This window comes from Miniopterus natalensis, chromosome 6, assembly GCF_054644295.1.
Source record: "Miniopterus natalensis isolate mMinNat1 chromosome 6, mMinNat1.hap1, whole genome shotgun sequence".
NCBI classification, from domain to species: domain Eukaryota; kingdom Metazoa; phylum Chordata; class Mammalia; order Chiroptera; family Miniopteridae; genus Miniopterus; species Miniopterus natalensis.
In genome coordinates, this window is record NC_142086.1 from 70,758,642 (window position 1) to 70,774,734 (window position 16,093).

Sequence of the window (16,093 nt, forward strand, 5' to 3'; positions counted from 1 at the left end):
TTATAGTATCTAGATTACACTGGGCACTTTTTAAAGAGTGATGGAACAGTTTTATTTTTAAATGTTAATATATTACAAAATGCCAAAAATTACATCTTTTGCAATTATCTAAACTTATGGTGAAAAATTGTAGATGTTAACTTAAAACTGTGTGAGGGGGATTCATAGTTTTTCAAAACTAATTTGAGGTGAGCAAGGGGAGAAGAAATGAGGGACATTTGTAATTGTGTCAACAATAAAAAATTTAAATTAAAAAAAAAAATACAAACTAGCCCTGGTGAGTGTGGCTCAGATGCTTGAGCATTGTGCTGTGCACTGAAGAATCGATGGTTTGATTCCCAGTCAGGGTGACGTTTCCTAGAAACATGTTTTCTCATCAATTAATATATGGGGGGGGGGGATTTTTTTGAAGACTACTGCTTTCTTCAGTCGAATGCTGAGGATTGCTACTGCTCCCAAACCCCAAAACACCTCTCTGACACAGGCACTGTGATAGGATACCACTGACACACTGGGATTAAAAAGCCGTTAACCACACCTCGTGAATGCCAGGCCAACCACAAAAAAGAAAAGGGCACCTCTGGCCACTTTTCTCTTTGCCAGTCAGAGTAGTGTCTGCTCCCTGCCTGTTCTCTAGTAAGTCACAGCTCAGTTGGTGCTTGATGACACCTGGGTGCTTTGGCAAGAGCAGGGCATGGACTAGGTCCCAGATGAACTGGTCTCCTTAACAGGTACCACAACCTCAGATAATGCAGAGTCAATATAAGAACTTATTTACTAGAACCTGGATAAAAGGCAAGTACTTTATTTCAGAGAACATGAAAGAGATTTATTATTAGAACTAGAGATAGAAGATCAAAACAAGGTAACTTGATGCAAAATAGTCATGATAAGTGCCTGGGGCTTCTGAAACTGCACGGTAGCTGGAAACAGGATTTCTCCCCCAACACCTGGGGAAGCAGAAAGCCTACATACAATGCTGAGAGATTCTTACCTAAGTGGGCTAAAGGCATTCAAACCCACCACCTTCTGACTCCAAAGCTCCCTGTATGGGTTGAATTGTGTCCGCCATGAAAATATGTTCAAGTCCTAATGGGTGGTACTATGAATGTGATCTTAGTTGGAAATAATCTTTGCAGATTTAGTTAAGATATAAATTAAAATGAGGTCATACTTTATTAGCATGACTAAATCCAATCACTGGTGTCCTTATAAAAAGAGACACAAGAGATACAGACACACTTAGAAGGAAGACAACCAAAGTGGGCAGAAATTGGAGTGATGGAGGTAAAAGCCAAGAAAACACAGAGCTTGCTGGCAACCACCAGAAGCTAGTAAGAGGCAAGGAAGAATTCTTTTCTCAAGCCTTCAGAGGGATCATGGCCCTGCCAGCCTCTCTCAGGCTTCAAGCCTCCAGAACTCTGAGAAGATAAATTTTTGTTGCTTTAAGGTGTCCAGTTTGTGATGTCTTACAGCAGCCCTAGAAAACTAATACACCTCCTTATTGAGAAGTTATAAGGAATCTCAGGGAATCTGCCACTCACCACTTACACAAGTTACTACTCTTTTAAAAACTCAGTTCAATTCACCTAAACAAACATTTACTCACTGCATATTCAGTATCTGTCACTGCTCATTGTGTTGGCACGTTTTTCAGTGGTGAAAAAGACACAGCCAGTTCCTGACCCCATGGTGCTTACAGTCTAGAGAGAAAAAGGCTGGAGGTTAAACAAGAAGTTATAAGAAATAAAAAGGATCACTTTATGTCCTTTCAGTGTCATGCTGGGTCATTATTTATCAGGTCTGCCCAAGGATTATTTGATTCCCTTGAGAAATGTACCTTTGTTTGACTTTCTTATTTGCTATTTGATTAGAACCCCAAAATTATGAAGTTACATATTAATTTGTAGATTTCTGTCCAATAGAAAAAAATACCAAATGTTATCATTTTATTGTCTGTTGGACATTAACTATCCTTTAAATTTTGTTCCTGCTGTGCTATATAAATCCCTCCTCCTTAAATGCTTTCGGAAACCAACTTTGCCACGTTACTAGTTCCTTCATTCAGTTTTGAGATTAGTACGTTTTTAACACATGTTCATTGTATTTTTGTATGAAAATCATGTTAACTTTTGAAATTTGTGCTTTGACATGGAACTGTTATAAAGCTTAAATGATATCATATAAAAAAGATTGATGTGGCTCCTGGGAGACGGTAGTGTTGAAGGAGTGTGAGCTCTCCCTTAGCAACTGAGATTCAGGGGAAGCAACGTCTTCGAGGCTCTCTCCACTGCGAAGAGACCAGTGGGTACCAAAGCAATGGTGCTATGTGATCCTTCTTTTCTGTATTCTCTCCTACCTCCTTGTCCTTCATGTTCTTGTGTGTTACTAACATAGACATGTCTCCTGGACATAGCTTTGTTTAAAGTTGCAGGACAAAATTTATGCTAATTCCAGAACTGGTAAGTTTGAAGACAACGCTTGGCAATCTTTGTTGTAGTGCAAAAGCAGCAAATTCCAAGCAAGATTTCTGCGAGTTAATTTTTTTTAATGTAGAATAATGCTCTTGACTTCTAAGACACTCCAGAACTGTAAATACTTTCGAGAAACTAAGTAAGTTACCCTCCACCTCACTGGGACACTATCATCTCCAAGCCTGGAAAGAACACTTACTCAGTAACACTTTTCTGAAAATGGTGCCCTTTTTCGGAAGCGAATGTGGCCTGAAACAGCGATGAGCTTAAGTGCTCGTGCCCGGCACGAGGAGTACACGGTATGGTGTCTGCACGGATTGCAGTGCTGGAGAGGAGCGAGAAACAGGCCACCTGAGGAACTGGAACCTGTGGAACTTCTTAACTTCGAGCGCAAGAGAACAAAGCCGGGTATGTGGGAAGAGCCGAGTGATTCTGGGTGAGCAGGTAACTGGGTACCACACAGGGCAGAGATACATTGTCTGTTTATCTGACATGTCCACGTCCACAGAGGGCAAATTTTCTTTCACAAATTTAGTAACACGTTTCCCAAGTGCTTTTTAAAGTAAAATTCACAGTGCCATATCCAATAATATTAATGAAAGTAAACATTTAGTTTTTAGTTTTTCTCTTCATTACTATCAGTGTATTATTCTGTCTTTAATATGATAATTTGAAAAATAGATTTATTGTATTTGTAAGACAATCGATGAAGATGTGCCAGAGGTCCACCCATAGGAAAATTGAACCATGGTAATTGCTGCCATCTTGTGGGAGAGTGAAAGAAATTCAAGATACCGTTATCTCCCTAAACTCCTCAGCATCCTCTGATTAAGAATTCATGCACTCATTCATCCTTTCATTCAACATTTACTCTGTGCCGGCCATGGCTAGACTCTGGGCACATAAAATAAGACACAGTTTGTGTCCTCAAAGTGAATAGCATACAGACAGTGCGCTCATAAAATACCGTCATAGGAGAGAGCACCCTTCCCGGGTTAGGGTAGCGAAGGAACCAAAAACACTTTCCCAAAGAGGAATAATCAAAAAATTCCGGGGTAGCCAGGCTGACTCCATTCTATGTGGCTTTCTGTTATGAAAATGATTTTCTAGGCAGGATATTTCTGCCCATTCTTGCTGGTTCTTTCCCAGTAATAGGAAAGGAAACAAGGAAACGTGCAAGGCTGACAAGCTCCAGAAAGTCAGAATATGTGTGGAATATTTTTCCTTTGCCTCTCTAGATACATTCTCCATTCACATTTGTCCTGCGCTGTTTCCCAGAAGGCTGACCAGTGTGGACTGCCTCTAACCCTCTCTTGCACACTGACTTCCAGGTCCATTCAGAAAATATTGGTGGTAAGGTGGCATTGGCAGGAGAGCTGCAAGGGGAAGGAAAATTAGATCATGGTACTTATGCCCAGATTCCCCACCCCACCCCCATCCAGGGAGGGACTCCTCAGTGAAAGGTCTCAGTTTATCCCTCCTCTTGCCCTTTCAGACCCAGCGGTGCTAGCTCCAGTATGTCTGACTTCATCACCTCCTCAGCTGTTATCTAAAGAATGCATGCAAAGATAAAGAATGACAAGCTTCTCCCTAAAACAGGGCTGCTATATGGAAACATAGAGAGAGGGACTCAGAGGTTAGGTTAGGAAAAAAGACTCAGGAAAAGAGTAAGTTAACTTTTAAAGAAAAGGGAAGAGAGTAAAGGTAGAGCTTTCCTTAGAGAAAAAAACAGCAGAAAACAAAGATGGAATAGAGTGGGAGGAATCAAGCATCCTTTCTCTAGAGGGAAATCCACAATGGTTTACGGACTCAGGAGGTGAGAGCATGGGCTAGGGACCAAACCAGCAAACATTGCCATGAGGGTCAATTAAGCCATGGATGGGAGACGTGGGAAACATCTAAGTGCCACATCTGGATGCCAAGGTGGGATGGTCAATGAAATCATTTCTCAAGACTCAGCTATCATCTATTCAACTACTGGGCCATGTTGCAAAAATCTCTTCCCAAAGGATCACGGTCATTACTACAAGGTCACAGATCTAACACACTTCTAAAAGACCCTGGTCAAGTTGATTCAGTGCTGCTATATTCATGCCAAAACATGCAGGGGACAGAATTAGAAGCAATGTAAAAGTCACAAGACACCAAATGGTCATCTGAACCCCGATTTTCTGATTTCCCTCTTCCACAAGTTCAAATTCCGCTTTAATAATAAAAAAGAGATAATAGGACACATCCATGTTTACGAGCGTAGCCCCGTCTCTGCTTGCTTTGTCTACCACCAGGGATCTGGGTGCTACAAGAGGTAAAACTCCCCTCTGGAAAAAGCAGGCCTGGCTGCGTCATTTCTCTCTTTGGCAGGAGGTGGGGAGGCTGACTGCATGTCATTCTGTCTTCACTCATGGATCTTCAGCATCATAATTTCCCTCCAGAGGATTCATCTAGGCCAACAACCTCACTTCTTTTGCTAACCCAACCCTGCAGGAGCTATACTTTTTACCATATGGTATGGCTCTCAATGTGCACAAAGTCAGAGTCATGGGCTAAGACCTCAGAATTTTGGGGATATGGACTTTGAGAAATAGATATTGGACATAAAAGCTCACAAGTGCTTTTCAAAAAAAAATTTTTTTTTTACTAATCTGAATATGTTTATATAAGGACATGCTACTGAGGAATATAACTATTAAACATATAAATGTTACGGTTGCCAAATAAAATACAGGATTTCCAGTTAAATTTGAGTTTAAATAATGTTTTACCACGTGTCAAATATAAGAAAAGAGAAAAAAAGGCTGTTGGGTAGGCAGCTACAACTTCTACTTCACTAGGCTAGGTTTTAGTTTGATTTCTCTAATTGCAAAGAGACAGTCATTTCAGGACACAGAATAAGCTGAAAGGTTTTTTGGTTTTTAACTTTACTTTTATTACCTATTGTAGAGGAGGCAGTTTTCCTGGATCCTCCTACCCTGAAGGGGTATGGAAATTAAACTGACAAAGACAGATTAACAAGAGAAAGCATATACTTTTTTTAATCCTCACCCGAGGATATGTTCACATTGATTTTTAGAGAGGGAGAGAAATATCGATGTGAGAGAGAAACATTGTTCAGTTGCTTCCCATACACACCCCAACCCAGAATCAAACCTACAACCTATGTATATACCCTGACCGGGAACTGAACCTGCAATCTTTTGTTGCACAGGATGAAACTCCAACCAACTGAGCCACCCAGCCAGGGCAAGCATACAAATTTTATGAGACATGGAAGCCTTCATAGGAAATGAAGACCTAAAGAACGGGTTAATCCAGAGTATTTTTATGTTAGGTTGATGAAAAGGGCAAACAGTTTAAATCACCTACTCAGGGAGATAGATGGCAGAAATCCAATTAGTGGCATTTGTGTCAACCACACCCAGGGACAGATGAAGAAGTTAAGGGAATAAATCTCATTTTTGTGCATAAACATAAAACTGATGAATATTCTATTGAGATCCTCCCTAAGACCTTTCCTAAACCCCCAGTCTTTAAAAACCCTCAAAACAAAGGCCCCAGTGTGCACCTTCCCTCTGGGGAGCATGCCCAAGCCTTTCCCTTCTCCCTTTTCTTCCCCCACAGGTGTGCATCTCCTAAACTCTAAGAGACCCCATGAGACTTGCAACCAAGGGAGCAATAGGCAGCGGCAGCTTGTCCAAGCTAATCCCCTGAACCTGTCTCCAAGGTCCCCTTTTCTCTGACTTCTCAGAGATCCAAAGCAACCTTGCCTAGTCTCCCTTCTGTCACTTCTATCCCAGGCCCTTCCTTGTTTCACTGTCCACAGCTTTAATAAATGTATTCTCAATCACCTGGACTCATGCTGTGAAATCTTTCCTGCAAAAAGTCAAGAACCCACCCAGTACCGGCCAGCCCAAGGCAGGCTGGGGCTGGACCCCTTTCTGGTAACATCTTCACAGACTTTTCCACATTCTACTTTTACCTAGCAAACTTCATTAAATTTCAGTTCATTTTCTCCTTTAAAAAACTGGATACCTATATCATCCCATCAGAGTTTCTGATTAGCCTGAGATTATCAATGTTTCCGTAATGAATTCCTATAAATTCCAACCCAAAGCAAAGAAATATGAAATTTTAATCACCCTACTCAGCCTTGTTGAGGTGAAATGAACAATTTTCTCTTAGGTCTTTGGATGTACTAAAAATAGCTTGAAGACCCCCCCTCCCCCATGTGCCACTCACACATGGGTGTCCTATAAATAATTGCTGAGAAATAAATCTTTTTAAGTACCTCATTTAGCTCTAATGTATAATTCTAAGATCTACTAGGAACTCTTGTTCATAATCACCTACTAGTACCTGAAACATATTGATTTTTCTTAAGTATATGATTTTATTTTGGTCTACTTACATAGCTAATGTTGCCCATTTAGCCACAACCTTATCTATTACAACACTAGCAACAGAGGATGTCACAACTCAGTTTAAAATATATGTTGACTTCCCATGTGAAATGTAATCCAAACTATTCAAATTTATGGCCCTTAATAATGTGGCCCCTGCCTACCCATCCTGGTATATTCTTTCTCCAAAATTTCTCCTGAATTTACACCTGTGACAGTTTCTCAGTTTCTCTTCCTTTCACCTACGCATAGCCTCATTCTATGCATCTTGAAAGACCAAACTCAAATGTCACCTCCACCAGATTTTTGGCATCCTCCAGCATCATAGAGCTTGCCCAAAGACACAAGCAAAAACTGTCTGCTAAAAGTTTCATTCCAAGGACTTTAGATTGAAATGTCAAACCAAAGTTCTTTTTCTAGATTACAATTGAGGTAGGCAATTTAAAAAAAGACTGCTAGCATCCTTGAAAAGAAAAACTTTAATATTTTTTAAACTTTTTTAAACTTTATTTTTATTGTTGACATTATTACAGATGTGTGCCCCCCCCCCGCCGTTGCCCACAACCACCCAGCCCCCCTTCCTTCCCTCTGGCCATCATCACATTGTTGTCTGCATCCATGGGCTATGCATATATGTTTTTTGGCTAATCCCTTCACCTTCTTTCATTCAGTGCCCCCCAACCCTGTCCACTCTGACAGCTGTCAGTCTGTTCATGTATCGATGCCTCTGTTTCTATTTTATTTGTCAGTTTATTTTGTTCATTAGATTCCACATATAAGTGAGATCATATGGCATTTATCTTTCTCTGACTGGCTTATTTCACTTAGCATAATGATCTCCAGGTCCATCCATGCTGTCAGTATCTTTTGAGAATCAAGCAGAAAAAACATTTTTCACACCATTTTTCTTTAATCCAAAGTATTTTTCAAATAAAATAACCAGATCTATTTTGCAAATACATCTTGTGAAACACTTGTTTGAAATAATTAGGACTTTTGTTATGACAATTACCCACGTAGTTTAAATGCTAAAGCTCCAACTAGGGAATGAAATGCAATGAACTCATTAAGTGTTCTACCAGCTGATAATATAGTGGTAGAAAGTGTAGAACAAAACTAAAGTTGAGTCACTTATGTCAAGGAAAAATTGGAGACAGGAGCAAAAAGGGAACTTAACCTAATCTTACTGGAATTTACAGGTCTTCTCAGAAATCAGCATTGGACACCAGCCAATCCCCAAACACCAACCAGACACAGTCATTCACGCCAACTCTGGACTTCCTTGTTTTCCAGATTCAGCTACACTTATCCAGATAAGAGAGAATACCACTAGGCAACCAATCAGCTTAAAAAGCCAAATAACTTCCTCATTTAAAGCATAAAAATCCGTCAGTCCTGAGCAACTCCGGAACTCATTCTCCCATAGCCTTGAGTTACTTCCCTTACAAGTAGAAAGCCTTACCATAAACCCATCTTTCTGCTTTGTTTATTTAGTATTCAGAGCTTGGTTTTTGGACGTTATAGATCAACGCTTTTCTCAATTAAAGTACATACTTTCATTTTAATTGGGTGGGGAGATGAACAATAAAATGAAACATGTATCAAAGAGATCATGGCTGTATAAGGATTTAAATTTTTAAACAGGATGAGGAAGGTCTGGGAAGGCCTCTCTGAGTAGGCACCACAAATCAAGCTGAGGTCTGAAGGTGAAAGAGAGGCAACAATGCAAAATTCAGGGGAAAGAGTTTTTTCCAAGCAGAGGGTCCTGAAGCACAGTGAGTCAGAAGTGATAGATGAGGTAGGCGAGGAGGCACAGTAGATCATGTAGTTCTTTGTAAGCAAGCATAAGGAGTGTGGATTTAATTCTCCAGGCAAAGGAGAAACTACTGTATTGGTAGATTTGGAGCAAGATCATCTAGATTATACTTTTTGTCGGGTTTTTTTGTTTTGCTTTTATCCCTTTGGAAGCTATGTAGAGAATGGGTTTGGAGGCAAGGCTAATTGGGGGTGGGGGGGAGGCCAACTGGGGGACGGTGAAGCCAGTTGGAAGGCTGTAGTCCTATCCGTAGGTAATTTCTGCTCAGACTGAGATAGTGTTTGTGAAAATGGAGAGAAGATGGATCCAATTTTGAAAGTTGAGTCAAAAGAACTTGCTGATCCATTGGATGGAGGGGAAGTCAGGGAAGGAAAGGTGTAAATTCATTTCATCTTAGAAACTCTGTGGTGTTTAGTATCCTTTGTAACATCGTACAGGTTCCTCATTAATTAACGAATTACAGTCTGACACGTGTTCATTTTTGTGCATTTGCATACAAAAATATTTGTGACTTTACCTTTTTAAAATAACTAATCTTTAACGGACAGCACGCGCTGAAGAGTGAATGGAAATGAGCAGAGGCAACGCGCGTGCACAGCTCTGAAGGCGTTTGGAACAGGGGGGATAAATGGTGACGGAGGCTCGCCTCGGGGTGAACACACAACACACAGCGCTCAGGTGGCGTGTGGCAGAGCCCGGCACCTGAAACCTGTGTAATTCTGCTAACCAGGGTCGCCCCAATAAACTCAACAAAACAAAACAGAGAGGTCTGAACTAGCGGTCATGGTCCTCCATTACCCCTTCAGAGGAAGCACTTACATTGCTCTGTGGGCGCCCCAATCCCAACAGCATGCAGTCTCCCCGCAACTGTCAGACTAGGGGCCCCCTGGTTTCAGACGCATCCCTCCGAGGAGGCCCAAGCCGGCGGACACTAATAGCTGACGTCACGCTGACGTCACGCACGGCCCACCGATGCCGGCGCCAGCTGCGGAATCCAGGCGGGAAAAGACGCCCAGCGGGAGACGTCCACGCGCAGCGGAGGCCGCGAGTGGCGTGACGTCAGTACTTCGCGCGAGCCGCCCTCGGGGTCTCGTCCTTTTTCTCTTTTAGGCCCCTGGGGGCTCCAGGTGAGTGGGAGGGGCGGACGTGACGTCATCTCCCTGCGCGGCCAGGGGCGGGGCTAGCCCCCCTCCCCCGCCCGCGTCCCTGGCGTCGTCCTCGGGTTTGGCTCCCGCTGGGGCGAGGCGAGGTCCGGGCGTGCGCGCCGTTTGTAGGTCTCCCCCGGACCTCTGGCCCTTCCTCCCCGAGTCCTCGCAAAACTCGGCGTAGGTGGTTTTCAGCTTTTAAACTTGAAGGACCGGAGGCTCAGAGCACTGAAGTAATTGGCGCAAGATCGCACGGCAGAGCGGCACTCCAGGTAGTCTGTTCATTCTCTTCGCCATGGAAGGAGCGAAACCGTGTCTGAGGAAATGTTTTGAGGTGATTCGTGTGAGGCGCCTTACAGCCTCCTTGCCTGCGGCGGGTCTGTCCGTCCGCCCGCCCCAGAACAGCGACCAGTTCTGATTTCTAGCTGCCCCAGCCCCTCGACCCAAAGGAGAAACATTCTGTATCCTGAGCAAAGGCCTGAAGCCGAGGTCGCAGGTTTTACCCCGCAGAAGCTGAGAAAATGAGGTGTCTCAGCTGCGCCCTGCTAATCACACAGACACACAGCCACATGCCCACCTTATCTCGTTTTGGGGGTGTGCATGTGTGTGTGTGACTGGCACCACCCTCCCTACACTCATCCAGACTGAAAATCTGGTATCCAATGGCTCTTTCACGCCCTGCACATCTGATTAGCCAGACTCCTGGCTCCTTTTCCTTCCTGTTCTCTACTTCCACTAGATAAGACTTCATCAGATGATCTCTGACCTACCCCTTCTAATTGGTTCATTTGTTCAGTTAATGTTTATTGACGTTCAACCATTAAACTTTATTAAGCATCACCAAACATTGCCAGATTTACCCCTCCTCAGCAGCTAGTGGGATTATACTTCTTGGCCCTGGATCAATGCAATAAAAGTGGATGGGACTGTTAGTTTCAGACACAGCATGTAATTAATTGCCACTTTCAGGCGCTCCAGAGCTTTTTTCCCCTCTCTCTTGCCCAGCAACAGGCAACGTCCCTATGTCAAGGGTTCAGAAATAGCCAAAGTAAAACCAATGAATTACTGGTAAAAATATATCGTGGGCACACTAAAAAGACCGTTTGCAAACCCAGAGCACTCAAATCAAAACATGGAATGAGGCTCAGGTGTAAGCAGTTTGCATAGGGAAAAAAAGGGTGTCTTCAGAGTGATTGATAATTAAGCTAAATTAATGACTAAACTGATTTTATCTGCTCAGGCGCTGGTCTTGGTTTGCTTTTGATTTTACATGAAATGGTGGCAGCTTCCTCAGCCTGCACCCCCAGTTAAGATGGGCAGAGCCCCCCTTCCCCAACCAGGCAAGGCATCCTATTTCTAACCATGACCCTCAGTGGTGACATGAAGTGTGCACAGAATTACCCTGATTTTCATTCTCTTACATTTTCTTGCTCCTTCCCATAAGTTCCTTAACTTCCAATATAGTTTGTCATTTATCTCCTCTTAGGTTATAGCTCAACTAAACTGTTAAATATTTTTAAACAATATATTCATGGTTAATGTGGACATGATGTCAACTTTTAAAATAAACTATTTAACTCTGCACCTAACCCTGACATGGCATTCACATTTAAGACACCTTCCAAGCATTTACCCAAGTGAACAGGAAATGGGAATTCTGTCTGTCTTCATCCATGTAGGGGGAAAAAGTCCCATTCATATTAATGTCTGTATTATGGCACCCACCAGCAAGCCCCCAGCTGCCCTCACTGGAATTCCTGAGAGTACCCAGGTTTGTGTGTCATGTGTCCTCAGCAGAAGTCCCTTATGTCACTGTCTTGCTCTGGCTTTCTCTTTTTGCTATCCACTTTTCATGAGGGTGTTCAACAGACACAACCTCATGGATATTTCTGCAGGCAGTGGCCCTTGTGAGAATGGCATTGTGGATGCCGAGGAGACTAGCTCCTGTGGCCATGATGTTGACCTTCATCACCAGGGCCTGGCCCACCACCAGGTATAACAGTCTCACGGTTGCCCATGAAAAGACAGCCTTCTTTAGGCCCTCAGCTCCCAGTTGCTTAAAAGTAATGGAGGAAAAAGAAAAGAAAAACTAAAGGATATCTCCTCAAAAACAAGAAACAGTCTTTAGAAACACGATAATCCTAATACTTATGAGGAAATCAAAACTCTCTGACCAGTTTGCTGATGAGTGCTGAGTACAGAGTCAGTTTTACGAATGTGGAAATAGAGGCCTTTTGGAGAATGTGCAATCCTTCTTCCTCTTCATGTCCAAGAATAACCTTAGCACCCTCTCTTCTACCAGCTTCTCTCCGGCTGTTGCATGCGTTTTGGCAGTTCTGATGCCTTCTTACTACTCTTTGGAGCCAAGAAAGTGAGTACAGTAATTTGTTCTTGACAGTTGGCACTGGTCACTACTCTCTGGCCTAAGTTCTCCCATTCCCATGGCGCTTGGTTCAGTTAATGAACTCAACCCACTGTTCTGGCTTAAGGGGAAATTGATTATCTTTTGTTCAAACACAGGTACATGTAGAGTATGAACTTCTGTGCATTCACATGAAAACTCTCAAAGATTCCACTAAGATATTTAGCTAAATGGTCATGAAAATAATTTAAAAAGCTTGTTACTGTGTTCCTTCTCTTTGGCTTTAAAATAGTTATGCTATCGAGCACTTTCAAATTAATACACTGAAGTATGTTCAGAGAAAAAATAAAAAGACGAGCAGATCCCCCATGTTGACCCATGATGGACATGTATCATGAGAAAGAGAAATTTCTTTTGTCTTGAGGCACAGACTTTTGGGGTTATTGGTTACCACAGTATAAGCTAGCCTCCTTTGATTGATAAGTACCTATAGTAGTAAGCAAAAACAAGTTTGGTTTCTGTCCTCGTGGAGCTTATAGCAGAAGTAGCTCTGTAAAATACAGATGTGATTATGCCCCCTCCCCTACTTCAAAACTTTTCTTCCCATTGCTTGAAGGATAAATTTCAAACTCTTAGTTTGACATTCTAGGGCCTTTACCACTTGCCTCCAAACTGCACTTCTCTTTCCCCCTGTCCCATCCATTTTAGGTCCAGCCAAACTGGCTATTTACAGCCTTCATCCATATGCCTTCAAACCCCTGCCTGAAACGTCAACCCATGCCATATCTTCAGCCTAGGGTACCCTTTGTCCATGTTTACATACTCTAGTTTACCACTTTGTGCTTGTTAAAGTTAAATACTTCCTGCCACCCCTACTAACCCATAACACTCATTACAATCTTAATTACATGTTTCAGTCATTGTCTTCCTCCAGGGCTCCTTGAGAAATTCATCTTATTTACCATTGGGTCGGGGATACATAGGGACTAAAATGTTTGTTAAGTGAATGGATCACTTATTGAATCCTTCAAGGTTCATTAGAAATGCTGTCAATTCCATGTATTGGTTTCCTATTACTGTTGCAACAAATTAACACACAGTTAATGGCTTAAAACAATGCAAATTTACAGTTCTGTAGATGTTGGCAGGGCTGTATTCCTTCCTGGAGGCTCCAGGGGAGAATCTTTTCCTTGCTTTTTTGAGCCACTAGAGGTTGCCCACATTCCTTGGCTTATGGTGCTTTTATTTCATCTTCAAAGCCAGCAATGTTGTATCTTTCTGAGCATTCTTTTATAGTCACTTCTCCTTCTAACTAATAACTCAGCCAGGAAAGCTGCCCCAATTTTAAGGATCCATGTAATTCTATTGGGCTCTACTGGATAATCCAGGCTAATCTTCCTGGATTAATCAATATACTTAATCATTTTTCCTTTTGCCAAGCAAGGTAACATGCAGAGATTAAAACAAGGATATCTTAGTGGGGATCATTATTCTGCCTACCACATTCCAGTCTTTTCTGCTCCTCTCTCTAGCTTCACATTTACCCTTCAACATCAACCAAATGAAGTCTTCCCTAAAAATTATCAGGGATCTTCTAGAAGTAGGGAACCATATATAGTCCAAACTTAGACACTTTGGAGAGTGAAAGGGAGTACTGTTAACATTTATACCAAACCTACAGGTGTTCAATGGACTGACCAGACATATCAGAATGAAATAAGTATGTGACCTGTGTTGACCCTACCCTGTATTGAAGCAACACTGTTAGGGACTTCTACCCTCTAGCCTGGTTCCTTAGAGAGAAATCAAGGAAACATTAGGATGCTTTACTTTCCACTGAAAATATCTGCTTTAGGCTGGAGATCAGACACTTTATCTGGCTCAACAAGCTAAACAGGATCTTTTTCTCCATTGCTTTAACAATATAAAAATAACAACATAAGACAATATAATGTTTGTATTAGAGACCTTAGACTTTTATCTATGACATATTATAAATATTAACTCACAATTTGACATTTGTCTTCAATTTTGTTTATAATGAAGAGTCCTTTAGCAGGCAGTTCTAATATGCCTTTTAGATTCATGACAAAAGATAAAAAGAATTCAAGGTCAGAAAACTAGGAATCTGCTCATCTTGGACTTGTAAATGGTGACTTTTTCAGTTTTGGGGAGAAAGGAAAAAACATAGTAAAGGAAGGATCCCCTAGCTTTTCCTTTATCTGATCAAGGCTTTTCATTTCAAAGGTTTGTTAATCCTAGATCACAGAAGAGCCAGAAGATATTTCAGGAAATCATTCTGTGACCTTATTATACAAATAAGATGTGTTTACCCAAGGTTAGTTATTACTCTGCAGTTGCAAAATAGTGGCTTTCCAATTCTATCATGCCCTCCACATTTTTCTGTATAAAAGAGTTTTCCTTTCCCCCACCCCACACCTTTTCTTTCCTTTTTGTACTCATAAATTTTTAATGATTGTCATTAAATGCACTGACAGTTTTTGTTTTTATTTTATGAATGTGTTATAATTCATGACCTTTTTTTTTTTTTTTTTACTGAACTCAACAATGTTTAACATGGCTTTATTAGGTGAATGAAAGTATTCAACATTAAACTTGATTTACTTCACATTAAATTTAGCAAGTACATTATTAGCAAATCTTAAATATTCCAAGTCAACCAAATTAAAGTAAAGAAGACCTCCTCTCAAATAACTTTTCTGAGGAGACATGAAGACTGAAAGAGCCTATGACTTGAGTTCGGGTCTCTAGCCAACAACCACTATATCATCACTAGTCAACTCATGCAAGGGAACCTCAAAGTTGAGAGGTACAGGCCCCTTCAGGATCCTGCCAGATGCAGGAAAGGTATATTTTTTTACCTTGGGGCAATCTAGTGGACCCTATTGTAAAGGATGTAATCAAATTTCAAATCATCAATAACGGGACAAACCACACTACATGCCTCCTAATGAATGCATTGGGGAATACACCATTACCTGTGGAATATTCTTGCAAAAAAAGTTTAACCTGAATTTAACCATGACGAAACAATCAGACAAATCCAGACTGTGGGACATTCTTTAAATGATCTGGCCTGGACTCTTCAAAATTTCTAGGTGGTGAAAAACCAGGAAAAGGCATGGAAAATATTCTAAATTAAATGTGATATAACCAAATGCAGTAGATCTTGGATCAAATAAATTCAGTTGTGGACTATTAGGTGATATTTCATTAATGCTTAAAACTGTATGTGTAATAATGATACTGCTGTTATGTAAGAGAATGTCCATTCTAAGGAGGTGGATGATGAAGTATTTAGGTGTGAAGTGTCAGGATGATTGCAGTTGTGGGTGTGTGGGTGTGGGTGTGAGTGTGTGTGTAGAGAGAGAAGAGAGTGCACAAATATGGCAAAATTGTTATAATTGGTAAATTTAAGTGAAAAGCACACTAGTGTTAATTTTACTCTTTTTTTTCAAGTTTTCTGAAGGTTTGTAAATTTTCAAAATAAAAAGTTGATGAAAAGTTATTGTTTTCCCTTCCTGTTCTGGGAGGAGTCCCATGAGGATCCTAGAATGGATGTAGGGAAATGGGAGAGAGGGGGTTTGTGAGGAAAGAAGACTGGGAAAAGGAGAGTTCCTAGACACGTTCTCAGCAAGGCCCAGGATCCTGGTTTATTAGGGTAATTAACAGTGATGACTGGAACAGCCTCCAATTCCCCATGGCTTAGCACACTAAAAGTGTATTTCTTGTAAAAGCCAAACCTGGTGACAAACCAGAATTCACACTCAGTTCTGACTCCAAAGCCTATGTTCTTTTCAGTCCAGCACATTGCTCCTGGGGGAGGGACTTGCCTATGGGATCCTGAGGTTAGGATGAGACTCTCCTCCATCCAAATC

At 41.5% G+C, this 16,093-nt stretch overlaps 1 protein-coding gene and 1 long non-coding RNA gene across 2 annotated transcripts in view; one reads left to right on the forward strand and one right to left on the reverse strand.

Moving 5' to 3' along the window:
- The window catches only part of PPM1L (protein phosphatase, Mg2+/Mn2+ dependent 1L), a 231,431-nt gene extending 221,797 nt beyond the window's left edge, over positions 1 to 9,634 (reverse strand). The window contains exon 1 of the mRNA XM_016215733.2: positions 9,507 to 9,634. Within this exon, the coding sequence (XP_016071219.1) occupies positions 9,507 to 9,539 (33 nt within the window). The 5' untranslated portion in view covers positions 9,540 to 9,634. The remainder of the gene's footprint in view (positions 1 to 9,506) is intronic.
- A 309-nt stretch (positions 9,635 to 9,943) lies between these two features.
- Positions 9,944 to 16,093, forward strand: part of LOC148092942 (uncharacterized) — a 32,873-nt gene continuing 26,723 nt past the window's right edge. Inside the window, exons 1-2 of the long non-coding RNA XR_015714680.1 lie at positions 9,944 to 10,104; positions 12,135 to 12,203. This is a non-coding gene — a long non-coding RNA (uncharacterized LOC148092942). The remainder of the gene's footprint in view (positions 10,105 to 12,134; positions 12,204 to 16,093) is intronic.